Here is a 19,849-nt window from a genome sequence, read left to right as displayed (position 1 = left end):
CTGTGTGGGGTTTGTGGTTTCAGTCTGAAACCAAACCAAGCCAAAATGAAACTGTGCTGACTGCCTTCACCTTCAGCTCAGCCACAGAGAATGAAGTAACAAAAATAAATGTCTCAACTTGCTAAAATTGGGCTGGAAATTTCCTGTGTGTTATTTGGTTATTTAAATCCACCCCCAAAGACCGTTTTTTGACTAAGAAAGTTTGCAGACGTAGAAAATTAGAAAATTCCTCTGGCGTGTGCACACCCCCCAGTCTCAGAGAGAAGGGGTTTGTTCTGGAATTTTGGTAACAGAGCAGGCAGCAAAGCTCTGCAGCAAATGTACATTCATTAAGGGGCTGAATTTTTAAAACAAATTATTTGGAATACACATGATGTGAAATAATTATGAGATCTTCTAATTCCTCAAACATCTGAACAGGATAAGGCCAAATTTTCAGTTTTCCTGTAGCAGACATAAAGTGACAACGTGATAGGATTTTAAACCACTCTCGAAGTGAGAAACCTTTTAACCAGGACCAACCTCCAGTGGCTCGAAATATCCAACGTCATTTGTTGATTTTCACTAGGCAGTACATGAACATGACTGTTCCTAAATACAGAATAACATTTACCTCCTATGGCTCTGTGTCTCTCTCCCTCCTGCCCCGGCACTGACACAAGTGCAGGTTTGTTCGGGGCACCAAAAGATGGATTTTAAGTGGAGGAGGACAGGGAGGAGCTCGTTTTCCTCATCACCAGAGGGTTTTTAGCTTCTGCCACTGAAGTGGGGTGAGTTCCATCCCCACAAACCCTGCTGGCCCGGGCTCAGGGCCGGGCTGGCCGTGTGTCCCGGTGGGGCAGAGGGACTAAAGCCCCTTCCTGCTGCAGGGGAACTCGGGCTCCTCCAGCTCGGGCTCTGCCACCTCGGAGAGCTTGGAGTGTGTCCTGCCAATCTCCTCCAGGGCGCAGGCCAGCGAGTCCAGGTCCCCGTCGTGCTGGTGCCGCGCCTCCCACAGGTCCAGGATGACGGCGGAGGGGCTGCTCTGGGTGGCAAAGAAGGAGAGATTCCTGCAGGGAAAGGAGGAAAAAAGGGGTGAGGAAGGAGGAGAGATTCCTGCAGGGAAGAGAGGGAAAAAGGGGTGAGGAAGGAGGAGAGATTCCTGCAGGGAAAGGAGAGCAAAATGGATGAGGAGAAGGAGAGATTCCTGCATGGAAAAGAGGAAAAGGGATGAGGAAGGAGGAGAGATTCCTGCAGGGAACAGAGAGAAAAAGGGCTGAGGAAGAAGGAGAGATTCTTGTAAGGAAAGGAGAAAAAGGGGTGAAGAAGGAGAGATTCCTGCAGGGAAAGGAGGGAGAAAGGGGTGAGGAAGAAGGAGAGATTCCTGAAGGGAACAGAGGGAGAAAGGGATGAGGAAGAAGGAGAGATTCCTGCAAGGCAGGGAGGGAAAAGGGGATGAGGAAGGAGGAGAGATTCCTGCAGAGAAAGGAGAGAAAAAGGGGTGAGGAAGAAAAAGAGATTCTTGTAGGGAAAGGGATGAGGAAGAAGGAGAGATTCCTGCAGAGAAAGGAGAGAAAAAGGGGTGAGGAAGAAGGAGAGATTCCTGCAGGGAAGAGAGGGAAAAAGGGGTGAGGAAGAAGGACAGATTCCTGCAGGGAAAGGAGGAAAAGAGATGAGGAATAAGGAAAGATTCCTGCAGGGAACAGAGGGAGAAAGGGATGAGGAAGAAGGAGAGATTCCTGCAGGGAAAGGAGGAAAAAAGGGATCAGGAAGAAAGAGAGATTCCTGCAAGGCAGGGAGGGAAAAGGGGATGAGGAGCAGCCTGGGCTGCAGCTGTGCCCTGTGCCCAGCATCATCCACGTGTTTGGAAAATAAAAACCCTCCAGCAGAGCTGGGGATGAGCTGAGGAGCCCTTCTTGCAGGGAAAGAAGAAAAAGGCATCAGGAAGGAGGAGAGATTCCTGCAGGGAAAGGAGGAAAAAAGGGATCAGGAAGAAAGAGAGATTCCTGCAAGGCAGGGAGGGAAAAGGGGATGAGGAAGGAGGAGAGATTCCTGCAGGGAAAGGAGAGAAAATGGGGTGAGGAAGAAAAAGAGATTCTTGCAGGGAAAGAAGAAAAAGGCATCAGGAAGGAGGAGAGATTCCTGCAGGGAAAGGAGAGAAAATGGGGTGAGGAAGAAAGAGAGATTCCTGCAAGGCAGGGAGGGAAAAGGGGATGAGGAGCAGCCTGGGCTGCAGCTGTGCCCTGTGCCCAGCATCATCCACGTGTTTGGAAAATAAAAACCCTCCAGCAGAGCTGGGGATGAGCTGAGGAGCCCCCAGGGGTGGTGGTTCCTCACATGGCACCTGCCCAGCTGGCACAGGGACAGTGACCACGAGCCCAGGGTGTCCCCAGGTCCAGCAATTCTGCCCCTGGGATGGGCAAACAAATCCCTTCTGGGAAGCATCACTAGGAAATACAGCAGGGATGTGACAGGGAGAGGAATTTACAGCAGGTGATGCTTGGGTTGTGCAAAGACACAACACCTTTTATCTGTGATTTTCTATTTTGTTAATGTTGCTGGTTTTAGGACCCTGCAGTGGTGATTTGCACAGAATTTAGTAAAACAAAGTGTTTATCCAAAAGTCTTTTTCCTTTGGCTTATTGAGGCTCCCACACAAAGCAGGAAGCCAATGGAAAGTTACTTTGCTTGATTTAAGTATTCCTCTGCTCTCCTGGGAATGCATTTATAGAGTTTGTGACAATCAGAAAATATTTTTGTGAGGAAGCTGCCTCCGCCAATTTAATTTAGCCAAGCAGAAAAAGCAAAGTAAGAAGTAAATTGGTTTTTACAGCATCTTTCAGTTTTAATAATCATAATATTATTACTCCTAACAGTAGAGCATGACTGTCTCTTTTAAAGATGTCTTTCCCTTAAAAAAAAAAAAAATCTGCAGGATTCATTTTGGAATAGGAAATGCACCCATGAGAGCCAAGGGGATTTGTCTGGGGGAACGTGCAGCCTCCTAAGGGCTTTGAGCAGCAGTTCAATGATGGACAAAATCCTTCTGCAGCCTTGGACTCCTCAGGGTGGACAGAAGAACATCCAGCCCAGCACGAGGAGCTGAAACGAGGAGCGAGCCCCACTCAGCCCCTAATTCCCACCAGCAGCAAACCAACCAACCAACCACCAACCCCTGAACGGCCCAAAATCCTCGTTCCAGGTGCCAACCCCATGCCAGGGCGCTGCCATCACCTGCTGATGCTGTTCTTCTGGGCCAGCATCTGCCAGTCCTTGCCCTTGGCGCTGGGCGCGTCGAAGGTGGCGCAGATGCGCTGCCGGATGGAGCGCGGGATCTTGAAGGCCTTGGGGCCCAGCTGGGCGGGGAAGGCGCTGTCCTCGTGGCCAAAGAAGGGGATGTTTTCTCTCTCAGCCTGCAGGGAACGGCGAGGCAAAGCAGGGAAGGGAGAATCAAACCTCAGGTCGATTGAAGTGGCAACAGAAAATGGCTGAGCTGAGAGGTGCTTTTGTGAGTTGTGAAAGAGCACCTGGAAGGTGTTACTGCACCATCACAAGGACTTGTGCAAAAAAACCTTTAAATTGGTGTTTTTCCTTCCATGAGTTTTCTTTTTTGGTTATTTTTGTGTTGCAGAGCAGTGCTGGGTTTCTAAATCTTTAATTGCTTAAACCTGAAACACGGACACACAAATTTGTGTTCGTTTCTCTCTTTCTTTGGCATTTTTAAGCACCTGAATTCCGTAAGAACCTCAGCTCTCCCAGCCTCTCTGGAATCCAGGTCCTTTGCGGATCTGGCCCCTCTTTTCTCATGGAATCACACCAGCCTTGCATAACAGAGTCAAATTTCAGTGCATTACTCATCCCAGAGTGACACAGCATCAATATTAACCAGCAGCCGTGGTGCAGCCTCCATCCACCGTTTGTGACAGGTCCCCAGGGCCAGGCAGGCTCAGCACCCGGTGCTGCAGCTCTGCCCTGGGCTCTGCTCAAGATGCAGAGCGGGAGAAGCTCCTGCCCTGCACGTGTGAGATAAGCACAGCGACCCGGGCGCTGCGGGGATTGTCACGCACGGAGAGGCTCCGGGGGGGAGTTGTCACTCACAGATTTATTTTGCAGTCAAATTATCCTCCCTCTTCAATCACTGCTGGAGATAGGCATGAGAAAGCCTTCCACAGCAGCAAATCTGCTTGAAGCAGAACGGGAACATGCTCTGGGGACTTGTGTGCAGACAGGGCCCTTAAAAACACAGCAGAGAGGGAGAGCAAGGCAGCAGCAACACGGGCTGGAGACACAGAGAGTGACAGAGGGGTTTTATGAAATAACAATAAAGGAGCAGAAAACACTTGGCCAGTCCTGAGGAGTTTTTACACAGGATGATGTTCATGATGCTCTTGTCCAGCTGCTGCACTCGCTGCTCAGAGCATTTAGGGGTGTAGAGCTCTAATCCAGATGTATTAATCTGGATTAATGAACAAAGATGCTCAATAATCTAAAAAAATGCAGCTGCTGATGTTCTCATGGCTGTGGGACACATCAGCAGCTTGCTCAGCTGTAGGTCTGCTTTCTTTTAGCATGAGCAGGGCCCAGTGCTCATGAGACACAGTTTGTACCCCTGTCCCCAACCCTCAGTGCTCTGCAAGGGCTTCTTGCTAGGAAACAGCAGCTACCAACCCAAACAACGAATTATTAAATTATTGACAAATTATTGTTAGTGCTGCGGAGTCTCTGTGCCTTGATTTCTGCTGGAAATGGGATCTGCAAGGCTTTAAAGACTGCTTCCAGCTTTGAGCAAAAACTACAGGAGGAAGAAAGGACAAAACCGGGGAGGGAACCGGTGCACAGAGAGGTGGTGCCCCATCCCTGAGAGGGTCCAGGGGGTGGGATGGTGGAAGGTGGCTCTGCCCATGGTAGGGGTGGGACTGCAAGACCCTTCCAACCCACCCCAACACAATCCAACCCACCCCAACACAACCCAACCCAACCCAACCCAATTCAACCCAACCCAACTCAACCCAACCCAACCCAACCCAACTCAACCCAACTCAACCCAACCCAACCCAACCCAACCCCCCCAGGATTCTGTTCCATGACCATGGTGCCCTACAGACCAGGGGGTGCTGGTGGCTGTACCTCGAGGATGGAGGTCTGCACGTGCAGCAGCTGCTCGTGGCCCTGCAGCTGCCTGACGCACACGGTGCAGCACAGCTGGGTGGTGGCGGGGCTGAAGCGCTCCAGGGAGAAGGCGCCGAGCAGGGGCCGGGGGCTGCCGCGCCACACGCGGGAGAATGGCACCTCCTGTGGGACAGGGACACATCAGCGATGGGGACGTGGTGGGGGGGACACAGCCAGTGCTGCTCTGAGCTCGGTAACGGCTCCTGCAGCTCCGAGCAAAGCTAAAAAATGAGGATTGTGTTGATGGGATTGAGGTGTGGCAGTGACCGAGAGCTCAGGGGAACAAGTAACGGGAGACTCTTACAAAAAGATGCTTAAAGAGACTTCAAAAAGATGCATGTCACTTCATCCCCCTTGCCAGGATCAGGATTCCTCTCTGTGTCTCTTTGGAATCACCTTGTAACCAGAATCCAAGGAAAGGAGCTTCCCCACCAAGAACTGCCCTGGCCCTGCCAGCTTTCCCTCCTCAATCCCAAAGGAACTTCCCACCAGGAACTGTCCTGGCCCTGCCAGCTTTCCCTCCTCAATCCCAAAGGAACTTCCCACCAGGAACTGCCCTGGCCCTGCCAGCCTTCCCTTCTCCATCCCAAAGAACTTCCCACCAGGAACTGCCCTGGCCCTTCCTCCTGTCCCAGCTCCCTGCCTGTCCCCAGGCTGGATCCCCAGCAGCAGTAGTAAGATGCTCCCAGTGATAAAGGAAGCATTAGTAAAATATTAGAAGTGGAGCAACTGTAATTAGATTTTTTTCAGGGTGATGATCTGTGCTTTCACTCTGAGTGGAAGAATCACTCAGCTGAAAGGAGTTGTGTGAAACAAAGCAGAGCAGCAAGGAGTGCTGGAACAATGAGTGGTTGGAGTAATCCAGAGATGCTTTCAGCTCCTCTCTGAGTTTATAATTAAGCTCCTTGCAGACAGAGGGGCTGTAAATCATCTCATGGCCCCAGGCAGAGCTGGATCCTCCAGGAGATGCAGGATGGGAGGCAGATTTGAGCAGCCAGAGGTGCCTGCCCAGCTCCTGCCATGCCCATGCCTGCTCTGCCTGCACCACCCACAGCTTGCAGGGATCCCCTGCGGGAAGGGAGCCAAGCCCTGGGCAGCTGCTCGTGCCAGGCCAGGACAAACACAGGCTCTGAGCAGGATCTGCAGGAATCCTGGTGCCACCTGCCACCAGCTGCCTTCCAGCAGCTCCTCAGTGTGATTTATTCATCTGCTCGGCCTCAGAGTGGGATTGCTGCTTGTCTGAGACATCATTTCCATAAATCCTCCTCCCCACACTGCCCGGGGAGGCTCTGCTGCTGGACCAGAGACATTCCTGGAACAGCCTGTGTTCAGTTGTTCCTGCCAGGCAGCACAAGCAGCTGCTCTCACAGGGTGGGATGTAGGAGAGGAACCCAGGGAACACTGGAAGAAACTCCACGTGCAAAAATAGATCCTTTTCTCTATAAAGAGGCTGGAAGCAAACCAGAGCTGTCACCAGACTTTTCACTGCGAGGGAAGCACCGAGCCAGGGGAGGTTCTGCAGCTCCTCTGAGGAACAGTGATCGTGTTTCTGAGCTGCCTAAGCCATCCCAGTTACACCAGTTATAAAATGGAAATATTCCTCTGGGTCAGGGCAGCCCTGGGTCAGCCCATTCTGGCAGCAGAGGTTTGGCACAGGCGTTTTTCCATCCCCGAGACCCTGCTCTGATCAGGCTCTAAGTGGCACTTGGAGGTTGAATTCCAGACATTTATTCTTCATGTTTGGAGAGGGGATTAGGAGACAATAAAATAATCAAAGTGTGGAGCTCTATAATCTGCTGAGGGCAGAAGTGAATTTGCTGCATTAAGAGGAAACTCCTCTGATTTGATTTTCTTTTGGGCACACACTGGCAGGACTGGGACATCCTAACCCTGCTTGGTTTGGCTTTTAAAATACAGGTGAGCGAGAAGAACAAGCTAAACATCAAAAAGCTCTTCTCCCTAAGAAGCTGAAAAGGATTAATTTATTTAATTTCTTAAGTTGTAGCCCAAATTATCCCCATGTTGTTAACGAGGAGAGGCTTGCTCTGGCTCTGCCTCTGTGTTTATAACTTTCAGAGCCCATTACCCTCATGTTTTGGGGAACGTGGCAACACATTTAAAACAGGATTTTTGCCAAAATCCTGGAGGATGCATAACTGTGTTTCTGCTTCAGGGAGAAGGGAGAGTGTACATTCTAATTGAGTGCTGTATTTTAAAACCAGCCCACTCCATGTGCCAGCACATTCCTTAGGATTTCCAGTCATCAAAATCCTTGGAAATTCTTCTTTTGTTTTGATTTTTCCTTTTCGGTTTTCAACAGCCTCTCTAATTAATGGAGAAGAGAAAAACCAATTTGCTGCCCTTCAGTTCTAATGCTTGCTCTCTGCGTGCTGTGATTTGAACTCATGGTTACATTTAAATGTCATTTTGAGCCATATTTCCATAGTTATATCAAAACTGGAATGACAGATATTAGAAACATCTTGAGGAGTGGTTAAGTTTGAGCAGGAATATTTGCCTTCTGTTGGAGGCAACTGAAATGGGGGAAAGCACAAGCATTTCTGCAAAATGACAAATTTGCAGCATTCTGGTGTAAACGAAATCTGTGTTTGTCAGAATCAAAAGGCAACATGTTTTTGTTAAATGCTCGAGGGGTTTAAAGCTTTTTAAATCAAAGGAACCTTGGTTCATTTGGGTTCTCCCCCCGTGCAGAGGGAAGCAGTGAAGTGCCAGGTACCTGACAGGCAGTGAAGGGTTTGATTCTCCACAGGAAGGGAGGCACATCCAGCACTGAGATCTGGAGGCTGCAGGTGTTGCCTTTAAAATGCAGAAGTTTGGGTTCCTCCAGCAATTGTCCCCCTTGGAGTCTTTCATCTGAAACCACTTCCTGCAAGGGAGGAGGAGAGAATATTTCCAGTATCAGGAACAAACCCCAAATCCAGGGAGAATCCCTCTCTGTGGGGGTCCCAGTCCCCCCCAGTGTCGAATGCACAGTGGAGTCTCTCTCGTGGGCAGCTGATGGTGTTTATATTTATAAATATTTGATATTGATATTTCTCAGAAGGCTGAGTTTGGGCACTGCCAGCCCCATTTCTGGACAGATAATGCTGGTTGGACACTGAATTTTTGGCTCTCCAACACCCCCAGTGCAGCCCAGCACAGCTGGGGAATTTCTCTCAGGGCTTTTCAGAGCCTTTAAATGCTTCAGGTGAAATCATTCACTTCCATTTCCCACCTCAGGGGCACTTCCAGAATCACTGGACAAGACCCTGAGCAGTGTGAAGGGCAGACTCTGGGCAAGGGTTTGCACTACAGCCCTCCAGAGCTCTGCTCCAAGAGAAATTTTTATGAAATTCGGTGAATTTAAAACATAATGGCAAAAAAAAAAAAATCACCCCTGCCGGTACTTAAGCAATGTTTATTCCTGTGCTGCTGCAGTAAAAACACCAGCGAGGGAGGAAAGGTTGCAGAAGTCTTTAAAAATCAGCAGGCAAGCAGTGCTTCCAAATTACCTTTCTCAATCCACATAAATTATATCAAATGTGTGTCCATCCAGGGGTTTAGTGCTTGTCAGGACCAAAGTTGTCATTAGAGGAGCTCCTGGAATCACTGTGACCTTCTGCAAATTCAATGCTCCAGCTCTCTGAAACTGCACTAATGGATTTCTATTATAAACTGATTTTTCCAGGCATTTAGGTTGGTTTAACCCCTGGTGGTTGGGTTCATATGAAGGAAAAAAATGGGAGACTTCAGTTTTTGGTTTCCAGCCACAGAGGGAGCAGATTATTTCTGAACTATTCTCAGAATTTCTGGAGAATGTTGGATGGTTTTGAATGTTCTGAGTGCTGCTCTGCCTTCAGTGACACACCTGGGACTGCTCCAGCAGCAGCACTGGGGCAAAACGCCAAAAGGGCCTGGATCTCTTCAATTTTGAGAGCCAGGAGTTTCCAGCACACTCAGAACTTTCCAAAGGCCCAAAGCAGCTGCTGGAGGAGCAAGGAGAATTTTCAGCCAGGCAAAAAGTCAAAAACAAGGGAATTTTGTCTCATATAAACCTGCACTGTGCAGGATTGACTGCCAAACACCACTTGGCAACCCCAACTCTGATATTTTATCAAAAATTTCTGAAATTCCCCATATTTCATCCAAAAACCTCTGTAATTTGCCATATTTTATCCCCAAACCTCTGAAATTTGCCATATTTCCTCCAAAAACCTCTGAAATTCCCCATACTTTATCCCAAAACCTGTGAAAATCCCCATATTTCATCCAAAAACCTCTGAAATTCCCCATATTTTACACCAAAAACTCTGAAATTCCCCATACTTTATCCCAAACCACTGAAATTCCCTATATTTCACCCCAGAACCTCTGAAATTTCCCATATTTTACCCCAAAACCTCTGAAATTCCCCATATTTTACCCCAAAACCTCTGAAATTCCCCATATTTTATCCCAAAACCTCTGGAATTCCCCATACTTTATCCCAAAACCTCTGAAATTCCCCATATTTCACCCCAAAACCTCTGAAATTCCCCATATTTCATCCCAAAACCTGTGTAATCCCCCATATTTTACCCCAAAACCTGTGTAATTCCCCGTGCTCCCCACTCATCGCGCCGCGCTTTCAGGGCTGCCTCACTCCACAAACGCACGGTTCTCTCACTCTCTGCACACACCCTGCTCACTCCTGGCGAGGCAGAGAACTGGTAATTATTCTTCTGATCATTTCCTCCAGACTCATCAGGAAGACACCGGCACCCACTAATTGTCTAAGTGTTATAAAGAGGATAATTAGGAAGCCATTGTGAGCCTCTAACAATCCTTTTGGTGCCTTGGCTTTTATTAGAAGCTTTTATTGGAGGCACGGAGACAGCAGCTCCAGTCAGAGCCGTGTTTCCATTCCTGTGCCACAGCAAGAGGAAGGAAAAATTCATCTCACAACTGTTTGCATTTCAGTTCCCCAAAGAGCAGCGTTTTGTTAAAGCTCCTGAGTTTACCAAAAGCCAGAGAATGTCATTTTTGTGTCCTGGAACACGGTGCAGGAAAATCATTCTCATCCCAAGTGCCACGTGGGGATTGGGCTTTTTTTTTTTTTTTTTTAAGGAAATGCAGGATAATTGAATTTTTGTAAACCAGGGCTGGGTGAGTTTGGGTAGCTGAGAATGTGGCAAAAAAAATGAGAGAGCAAACAAGAAAGTTTGGCTGCTCTAGAGCTCTCAGTGTAAATCCACAACTGCAGGGAATTTAAGGGATTTATTCTAATAGTGTAGCAGTGCTTAAAAAATCCACTATTCTCATTGGGTTAAGGCTGGGGATGCCCAGGGAGTAAAAGGATTTAACGGGAAAATAAAGCAAGCCCAGAGGAGCAAAGCAAAGCCATTTACCTGGAATGCACAAGGGGTGTTATCCACACAATAAACCCTCAGATTGTAATCCAGAGAATTGCAAGACAGGCAGCCAAAAACGGCGACTTTCAGCTGTCGAACGGCGCAGTCTGAGATGGGTTCCCCAATTAGGGCATAAGTTCCAAAGCTGTTTAAGAGAATGTGACAGGCATAAGGATCCAACAGGCAGTAGCAAGAAGTAGTTTCCTCTTCCACAGACATCACTTCCTGCAAAATGAAATTCAGGTTTAAAGAGAATAAAGCGAAGTCGAATCAATAGGCCTCGACAATAGGAGTCCTGGCATTAATTCTTTATTTTTATTCAACTGGAATGCAGAGTGTTGCTGGGAGCCAGGCTGCACTCTCAGGGAAGGGGAGAAGGGGGACTGCTTCCCTGAGTAAATATTCCCAATTTAGCCCTGAGTCAGCAGGAGGATTTATGGCCATGCCCTGCACAGAGCTCGCTGTGTACATACAATCATAATATGATGCCTAAGCAATTTTAGCAGCTTTTTTCAAGTGCTCTTGACTTTCTGGCTAATTTTTCCCCCCAGTGTCAAGTTAAAAAATTACCTTGAAGGTTAAAGTCAATAAGCAAACCTTGAACAACGGCTGGGGTTTGACTTCCTTCCAGAACACCCATTACAGCCACGTTTCCCTTCCTCAAAAACTCCCTCTGCTCTGCCTCTGCTGCTCAGTCCTGCCCTGTGTCCCCATGTCCCTGTGTGCCCGTGTCCCTCTCCTCAGTGACCCAGGCTGTCTGAGGCCAGCACTGCTGGAGCTGCCCAAGGACTGAGTAAATGTGAATCAAGAAAATGGGACTGGGAATGGTTTAAAACACAGCAAAACCCAGGCAGGGGCTCAGAGAGGGACAGGACAGAAGGACAGGCTGCAGCCATGGGATCCATGGCAGGGCTTTGTACCCATAAACTTCTGCACATCTCGGTGAAACACCCAAAACCAATTCTGCTGCTCCTTCACAAAACACAAAGCCTTTTCGCTGTGATTATTTCTCCCAGGTGTCTCTCTGTGTCTATTCCCGCACAACCAAGGCTTAACTCCATTTCCACGGGCTGGGGCTGGGCTTACCTCCCACTTCCCCTGCTGGGTCCTCCTTTTGAGGTGGATGCTCCAGTGCTGGGGGTCGGCGTGGGCGCAGTGCGGGATGCTCAGGGCGCACGGGGTGCTCACGGCCAGCTCGGGGGGCCCGCAGCTCACCTCGGGCCCCAGCAGCACCTCGGGGCCCTCGGGCTCCAGGCTTGGGGCAGCAAAGACAAGAGTGGCTGTCAGGAGTGAGAATTCACTGAAAATATTTCAGTTCAAATCCAAGCACCTGCCTCATCTGCTCATTTCTGCTCGTTTCACGTGGAAGCAGCAGCTGGAGATGAAACAAACCCATTAGACCCCATCTAACTCCAATCAGAGGCCGGTCAGTTTAGGACTCTGGTATTTAAAATACCTTTCAATTTGTTTAACCCAAATCCAGCACTGAAATTGCTCTGTGCCAGCCAGCCCAGCTCCGAGCACCAGCTGGTCCCGTCCCCACCGTGCTCTGCCTTCAAACGCTGCCATCAACAATATTTTCGCAGGAGCAAAGATAAAACAAATTATGGCTTAAAAAACACAGGCTCATAAATTCTTCCAGATTGAGTGTGATCTCCCTACTTTGAAAACCCATTTGTATTCGGCAGGAGGAAGGAGCTCAGTGACTTTTACAGACTCTGGGACAGGGCTGTGCTTGGAATTAGGGCTGGGCCAGGTGGAGCCGTGGCTGTGGCTCTGGGACAGGCAGGGGAGATCCCACCTGAACTCCAGGGATTCACCTGGGCTCAATTAATGGCTGCATCCTCTGCCTGCTGCCTTCCAGACATGTGTAACCTGCTTCTCTTCTCTCCCACTCCAACAAACTGGACCCACTTCCACACCCAAGTGTTTTCTGTGTCTCTTGGAATAAATCCCCGGGCAGGAGCGGTGCCAGAGTGGAGGAGAATCCCTTGGACACTGAACCAGCAATTGAAACCTCTTGCCCTGCTGGTTTTGCTGCTGTTTGGTTGTATTTTAATCCATTCGGGTGGTGTGATCCCCATGACTGGTTTCTAAATCACTGGGCATGCAGTTCCCTCTTCAAATGAAAGCAAATGGTCTTTCCAAGATAAAAAAAATAAGAAGAGGAACCTCAACCAAGGTAAAAATTAGGGAAAGGATCTCAAACAATGTAAAAATAAGAAGGTACAAGAATAAAACCAGGATATAAAAAGGGGAAAAGCCCAAGGTGACTTGGGTACCCCATTCCAGTGGCCGTGCTGACACCCTGACGTGGAGCTGGAGCTGTGGGTGCCCAGGAAATGCCCTTTCCAACCACCATTCCTGCTGAAGAGAGGCTGGAATGTTCCAGGCTGTGTGTACAAGTGTTGGTGAGAGGGAGGCTGCAGGGGAGGAAAAAAAGGCACAACGGGGTAATAAAAAAAGGCCAATTCCTTCTTTCCCTTTCTCAAGTGCCACAATAACAAATTCTGCTGAAGCTTCAGTGCTTCCAAGTGCCTGTAGGATTCTCAGGCTAAAAAAAAAAAAATCAAAGCACCCCCAGAGGCTGAGGTGCTGAGCTCCTCCTGAGCAGGGAGAGGAGAAGGGGGCAGCAGGCACAAGAATTCCAAGGGTTCCACAGGAGCAGCACTCCAAGGCCATTGTTGTGTCCCTCTCAGGGTGCCAGCAGGGTGGTGACCCCAGCAGTGGGGACCAGGAGTGGCTCCTGCACGTCCCACCCCAAACCCGGTAAGGGAGGCAGAGCCACGAGCCCGGATCTCTCACCTGGACTCCTTCTGGGTGATGGCCAGGTAGATTTCCCAGGAACTCTCCTCTGGAATAGCCCCGTGTGGAATCAACAGACTGACCCCTGGAAAAGAGCAAGGGCAGGGCTGACCCTTGGGAAGGGCAGGGGTGTCAGGGACAGGGAGCAGCCCTGAGGGAATGTTCCTCTGCATTCCTGCTTCTCACAAAGGAACACAAACTATCAAAGGAAATAAAGCTGGTGCTTTTCCATTAAGGAAAAAGACATCTTATGTCCCAAAAAGCCTATTGGAAGCTCTTTCCTCTTTGAAATCACACCTGATCATTGTGGGATCCCAGGGAATCTCCCCATGGAGAGGGTGATCCCCTCTTTGTCCCCACACATCCCAGCTCCTGCACCCAAGTGATCCCATTCTCCTTCCACACCACCAGAGTGGATCAGAAGTTAACAGGGCAGTTTTCCACTGGGTACCACTGCAATTAAACTGCTTTAACTCACTCTCAGGAGAGGGGGGATGTGTTTGGCTTTGCCTCTGTCACACGATGCAGAGCCTTGGTGAGGCACTGACTCCATCACACTGGAATTTACAACTGCTTGGCACAGCTGATCTTACATAAAGGCAGCAAGAATTACATAAATTTCAAGTGGACCAAATACATATTTTAATAATCTAATTGATGGGACTATCATTACATAAAGTAGCTAAATATACAGTATGAGGGAATTCTTAATTCATGCCTTAACTTCGTGCCTCTGCAATGTTCCTTCCTCAGCACAAAACCAGTCTGTGGAGAAATGAAAACATTCCCCACGTTGTGCATGCCCGGGTTGTCACTGTTATCAATCCTCTCTAAACACAAACCACGTTTTTTATGGTAACCTTTAAAGCACCCGTTTTGTGGGACATGAAGGATAAAGCTCTAAATCATCCAGTTCAACCGGAGAGCAGCAGATAATCCTGGAGCCACTGCTCAAACGAGAACAGAGCTGAATTTAAAGTGAATAAATATCACTGGAGTTGAAGGATGATAACACCGAGCTGGCAATGGGGCATCTGGCTTTTTGTGCTGCCTTTTGGGGAGAGAAAACAGCCAGGGTAAGGGCTGGGATTTGGGATGATGCAAACACAGCCCTGGGGTGCAACTGCAGGGCTGTGACCCTGCCAGGCTCTGGTCTGCTGTTCAGCTCATTCCACAAACAACCCTGCAGGTCTTAAACACATCCCACAAAGCCCCAAGGTCACAAAACTTGTCACAAAGCAGGGGGAACATCTCAGCCTGGAACAGGGGTCCTGCTGTGGGAATCTGGGGAGCTTTTTGCTCCAAGAAAGGGGAACACAGGCAGGCAGGAGGGGCAGGAGCCTGTGGGCAGTGGGGCTGTCCCCAGGCCTGGCTGCTGTCCCCGTGTCCCCCCGTGGGGCAGGGGTGTGGGGCTGGAGCTGCTGCTGGGACGTGAGCCCTTTACGTAAGATCCAGGAGCGACCCTTCCCGGGGAGCCTCTCCTTTGGAGCAGCATCCAAGCAAGGCACAGCTTTGATTAATGTGACTTTCATGCTGAAGACATCAAGAGAGGCAGTAATTTAAAACAGTTCAAACAGGCATAATGCCTCTTCAGTCCTCAGCCCAAGCTTCCCTCTGATCACTCGTGTCCTGTGTGGGCAACGTGCCCTACTTCCAAAATTTGCATTAACGGGGCCCCTACTTCTTCTTTTTAAAAAATTCATTAAAAAAAAAAAAATTCAGTTATAAAACACTACATCAGGCAGCCTCATCTCAAATTCTTGCTTGTGCTTTGAGAGTAAAGGAGCCACCCACCTGTGTTGGGGACCACCAAGCGACCCCCCAGGTGCCCGAACAGGGCCGTGCTCCTGAGCTCGCTGCTGCTGGAGATGGAGGCCAGGTTCTGGATGAACATGGCCTTGTTCCTGGCCTGGATGCTCCCGAAGGGCCTGGGGCTGCCGTGGGGGAAGGTGCCAGGGTGGGCCTTGCTGTGGTACTCGGCCCTCTCGGTGACACCCAGGGACACCATGAAGGAGCTCTGCACCTTGACCTTGATGTCGGCCAGGGGGTTGAACAGGGAGGACTCGGTCATCAGCTCCTTGTCCAGGGGGTCCTGCAGGCAGATGGGGCCGCTGTAGGTCCTGCTGACCGTCAGCTCGGGCTGCAGGGACGAGTTCAGCAGCAGGGAGTTACCTGTGGGGACAGCAGCAGGCATGGAGGGGACACCTCAGCAATCCTGCCTCCCTCCCCGAGCTCTCAGAGCCCAAAATCACAGCAGGCCATGTCAGAGAGCAGAGCAACTGGAGCCAAGGTCTGACACTCTGTGTTTGCCACGCCTCAGGCAGCTCCAGAGTGCAGAACAATCCAAGGAGGAGCCTCCTTTGGTTTGGATTCACGTCTGTGTGTTTGTCCTTTTGCCTCTCTTGTTGTTTTCTTTCCTTACATTAAACCCCACTGGGTGACAACATCTTCCTGCAGACCTTTTACACAAACCCACAACTTCATGCCTGAGGGAAACCGGGCTGAAAGGGAGGTGGGACAAGAGTGATACAGGGAAGACACAACAGTTATTCATTTTGAGGTGTTTTACCTCAGAAAACACTCTGAAAAATGAGGAGTGCATGGATTTAGGGCCTGAATCCTCTGGCTGTTTGGTTTTGTGGTGGGGTCTTTTTCTTTGTTTAGTTGGGTATTTTCAGGGCATCCAGAATGAAAGGTTTTAAGCATTAAGCCAAGCAAACAATTCCCCAGACTCAAAACAAGATTCAGACTGAACCACAAAGGAAAACGTTCTTGTTTGAGACAGTCATTGAGATTTACACAGCCCTAATTAAAGGTTTGGATTTAGAAATGGATGAATGAACTTCCTTCAAACGTCCTTGTCTGCCAAGCCCTTTTGCCAATTTCTTGCAAGTCATGCTTGGTGAGGAACGTCTTCAGGAAATAAAGAAACTGTAAAAACAACCCCACAAAACCCCCCCAAACAAACTCTGCAACATATTTCCCTTTTCTGAAGAGAGAACAGAGACATGGGGACACTTTCACACCCTGCCCACGCTCCCACCCACCCACAATCAGGCAGGTCTGAGGTAGAATGGCAGCACAGAATCAATAAACATCCTGCTTTCATCCCCGTTTCTCTCCCTCCCCACCTTCCTGTTCAGAGGGAATAACATTCCTGGAAACCTGAGAGCTGCTTTTAGTAAAGGTTTTGTCCATATTTTATGGCACTGGTGGTGTTTTCTAGAGCTTTAGGGGTCCAGTCTTACACACATTGATTTCCCTCAGTGCCTGTGTTACAGCAGCTTACAAAACACTTCCAGCTGGGGGGCTGAGATTATCAGGAAAAGAATAATTCCTTTTATTGGAGTGAAGGAAAGCTCTGTAACTGAGAACAGGAGGAGCTCCAGCTGTGGTGCCTGGGCTTGCTCTGATTTGGTTGCTTTGCTTTAATTTGAGCTTTTCCTAAATCAGTGTAGGAGCTGGGGATTTTGGAAGGGACATGGAGATTTTGGAAGGGACATGGGGATTCTGGATGCTGGACAGCACTCCTAAAGCATCTGCAGTGTGGCCAAGGAGGATCCTCTGTTTGTGGGCCAGAGCAGAGCCAATTCCAGGTCCCTGTCCCTGCCCTGGCTGCCCCAAACCCCCTCCCCAAACGCAGGCGAGCCTGAGCAGCGGGAGCTCTGCAGAGAAGAAAGGAAATCGCCGCACTAACCTTGTCTGACTGTTTTAAAATTAAAAGTCTGGAAGCCTCCCGTGAGTGCAGAGGAATCAATGACATCCACGCCGTACTCACTCTGACTGCGCCGGTACAGGGTCACCCCCAGCGCCAGCACGGCCACCGCCAGCACCGCCGCCGCCAGCCCCGAGTACAGCGCCACGTCCCCGCCGCGCTCCACGTCTGCGGGAGAGAACCGTGTCAGGGACAGGGACACGGACACGGGGGGACAAGAGCCGTGTCAGCGACAGGGACACGGACACGGGGGGACAAGAGCCGTGTCAGGGACAGGGACACGGACACGGACGGACAAGAGCCGTGTCAGGGACAGGGACACGGGGGGACAAGAGCCGTGTCAGGGACAGGGACACGGACACGGGGGGACAAGAGCCGTGTCAGGGACAGGGACACGGACACGGGGGGACAAGAGCCGTGTCAGGGACAGGGACACGGGGACGTGGGGCATGTGGGGGGACAAGAGCAGTGTCAGCGACAGGGACAGGGACATGGGGGGACAAGAGCCGTGTCAGGGACAGGGACAGGGGCATGGGGGGACAAGAGCTGTGTCAGGGACAGGGGACATAGGGGATGTGGGGACGCAGGGGATGTGGGGAGACAAGAACTGCGTCAGGGACAGGGGACATAGGGGATGTGGGGACGCAGGGGATGTGGGGAGACAAGAACTGCGTCAGGGACAGGGGACATAGGGGATGTGGGGACGCAGGGGATGTGGGGAGACAAGAACTGCGTCAGGGACAGGGGACATAGGGGATGTGGGGACGCAGGGGATGTGGGGAGACAAGAACTGCGTCAGGGACAGGGGACATAGGGGATGTGGGGACGCAGGGGATGTGGGGAGACAAGAACTGCGTCAGGGACAGGGGACATAGGGGATGTGGGGACGCAGGGGATGTGGGGAGACAAGAACTGCGTCAGGGACAGGGGACATAGGGGATGTGGGGACGCAGGGGATGTGGGGAGACAAGAACTGCGTCAGGGACAGGGGACATAGGGGATGTGGGGACGCAGGGGATGTGGGGGGACAAGAGCTGCGTCAGGGACAGGGGACACAGGGACACGGGGGACACGGGGGGTGGGGGACATGGGGGATGTGTGTGATGTGGGGGGACAAGAGCTGTGTCAGGGACAGGGGAATATGGGGGACACAGGGGGACATGGGGGATGTGGGGACATGGGGGTACAAGAACTGTTCAGGGACACGGGGACACGGAGGATGTGGGGGGACCATTTAACCAAGAAAACACTCCTGCAAAATTTCTGCTGCATTTTCAAGTAATCTCCAAATAAAAACCGGTTCTCCTTTTAACACGTTCACAACTTGCTGGGAAGGAAAAAGAAAAACCACCAAGTTTGCATGGAAACATCAGCTTTGAGGAGGAATCCTCCTTCTGTGGCAGGCCAGGAAACCACACTGAGCAAACTTGTAAGGTGACAAAATTCAGCTTCCTAGAACAATTCCATTGTCACACAATTCCACCAAATCAATCACTAAAAGAGAAGAGTTTGTGTTTTTTTCCCCCTGAAACCTTTTTTTTCCGTGAGATCCCTCCTTGAAAAATGCTGTAAAGAGAATTTTAAGCTCAGTTAGGGATTGCAGAGAGTGAGACACTGCCTGACGATGTAACAATGGCAGAGGCCAGACAGAAAAAGCAAATGCAAAGCCCCAGGGTCACAAAGGCAAACTGGAAACGTCTCAGATGGGACCAAAACAACTCAAAGCCCCGTCCAAAGCCCCACTCCCACAGCTCTGCTTTGTTCCCCAGCACCAGGTGCAGAAAAGGAAGTGCAGGCAATAATTACATTTCTATTTCTTCCAATTTCCTATTCCCAAGTTGCTTTGTTGTTACAGGGAATTAATTACGAAATGCTATTGTTGAGTTAATTTCTGTGGGTAATTAGAGCAATGAATGAGGCAGGAGGAGGGAGGGGATGGATCTCCACAAACCCAGGAACAATTGGGGTCTTTCCCTTCCTGGGGAGAGCTCGTGGGTTTTGCAGCACAAAGCATCTCTAACTCTTCCCTTTGGATCATTGCTTTAAAAAAGGAAAGTGCTGAAAATGGGAATTACCCTTCCTGCCTTGCTGGGATGATAAATGATCGAGTCTGAGAGATGCAGAAATATCCTGGCAGGAAAAGCTTCCCTCTCAGTGCTTCAGCATCTCCTTTTCCATCGATTCCCTTGATTTCCATCGAATTCCCAAAGGGCAATTCCCCTTCCCCACTTTTAAACTGTTGTACATGGGTTAAAGATGAGAGGGAGGGCGTGAAATCCAAAAAAACTGGGAGCAGTTTGACTCAAGCAAAATCCTTCTGAGGAGAAGAATTCTCTTTTCATTGACTCTGAAGTATCTCCAGGGCTTGAACTGGAGCCTGGTCCATAAATTTGATGATTCAAACCTCTCCCAGGAATTCTTCCTGAGGTTCCTTCCCTGGAGTGAGTTGGTCGTTGCTCTGTTCCCAGAGCTGCCCCACGGCCAGGAAAATGCTCCACGAACCTCAGGGGAACACAGAGCCCAGAGGCAGAGGATCCTTCCCAGCCTTTAGTGGGGTTTTTATCAGCTTTATGCTAAAAGGGCAAACCCAGAGCCGCTCAGTATTCCGTGAATTATTCCATGGAACACAACTCCATGAGAAAGGAACCTTTCTTTTTGGTCTGGGATTTTGGTGTTTCTTTAGAAACAATAACTGTTTGGGTTTTTTTTTTAATAGTAATTTTTACCTCTTCACCTTCTGATCTTTTCTTTTGGAGAATTCCTGCCATGGGAGATGACTGGAAATTAAGGG

The 19,849-nt window shown here is 49.8% G+C and overlaps 1 protein-coding gene across 1 annotated transcript in view; it reads right to left on the bottom strand.

Annotated features, from left to right (window-relative positions):
- Positions 1–847: 847 nt before the first annotated feature.
- The window catches only part of UNC5D (unc-5 netrin receptor D), an 88,936-nt gene continuing 69,934 nt past the window's right edge, over positions 848–19,849 (bottom strand). The window contains exons 9-17 of the mRNA XM_041479666.1: positions 17,041–17,226; positions 15,138–15,515; positions 13,344–13,428; positions 11,625–11,793; positions 10,536–10,763; positions 7,886–8,035; positions 5,107–5,271; positions 3,214–3,392; positions 848–1,049 (exon numbers count right to left, since the gene is read on the bottom strand). Of these exons, the coding sequence (XP_041335600.1) occupies positions 848–1,049; positions 3,214–3,392; positions 5,107–5,271; positions 7,886–8,035; positions 10,536–10,763; positions 11,625–11,793; positions 13,344–13,428; positions 15,138–15,515; positions 17,041–17,226 (1,742 nt within the window). The remainder of the gene's footprint in view (positions 1,050–3,213; positions 3,393–5,106; positions 5,272–7,885; positions 8,036–10,535; positions 10,764–11,624; positions 11,794–13,343; positions 13,429–15,137; positions 15,516–17,040; positions 17,227–19,849) is intronic.

Source organism: Pyrgilauda ruficollis, unplaced genomic scaffold (genome assembly GCF_017590135.1).
Source record: "Pyrgilauda ruficollis isolate IOZ18807 unplaced genomic scaffold, ASM1759013v1 scaffold113, whole genome shotgun sequence".
NCBI classification, from domain to species: domain Eukaryota; kingdom Metazoa; phylum Chordata; class Aves; order Passeriformes; family Passeridae; genus Pyrgilauda; species Pyrgilauda ruficollis.
The sequence above is the reverse complement of the archived record's forward strand: the minus strand, read 5'-3'. Positions and strand labels throughout refer to the sequence as shown.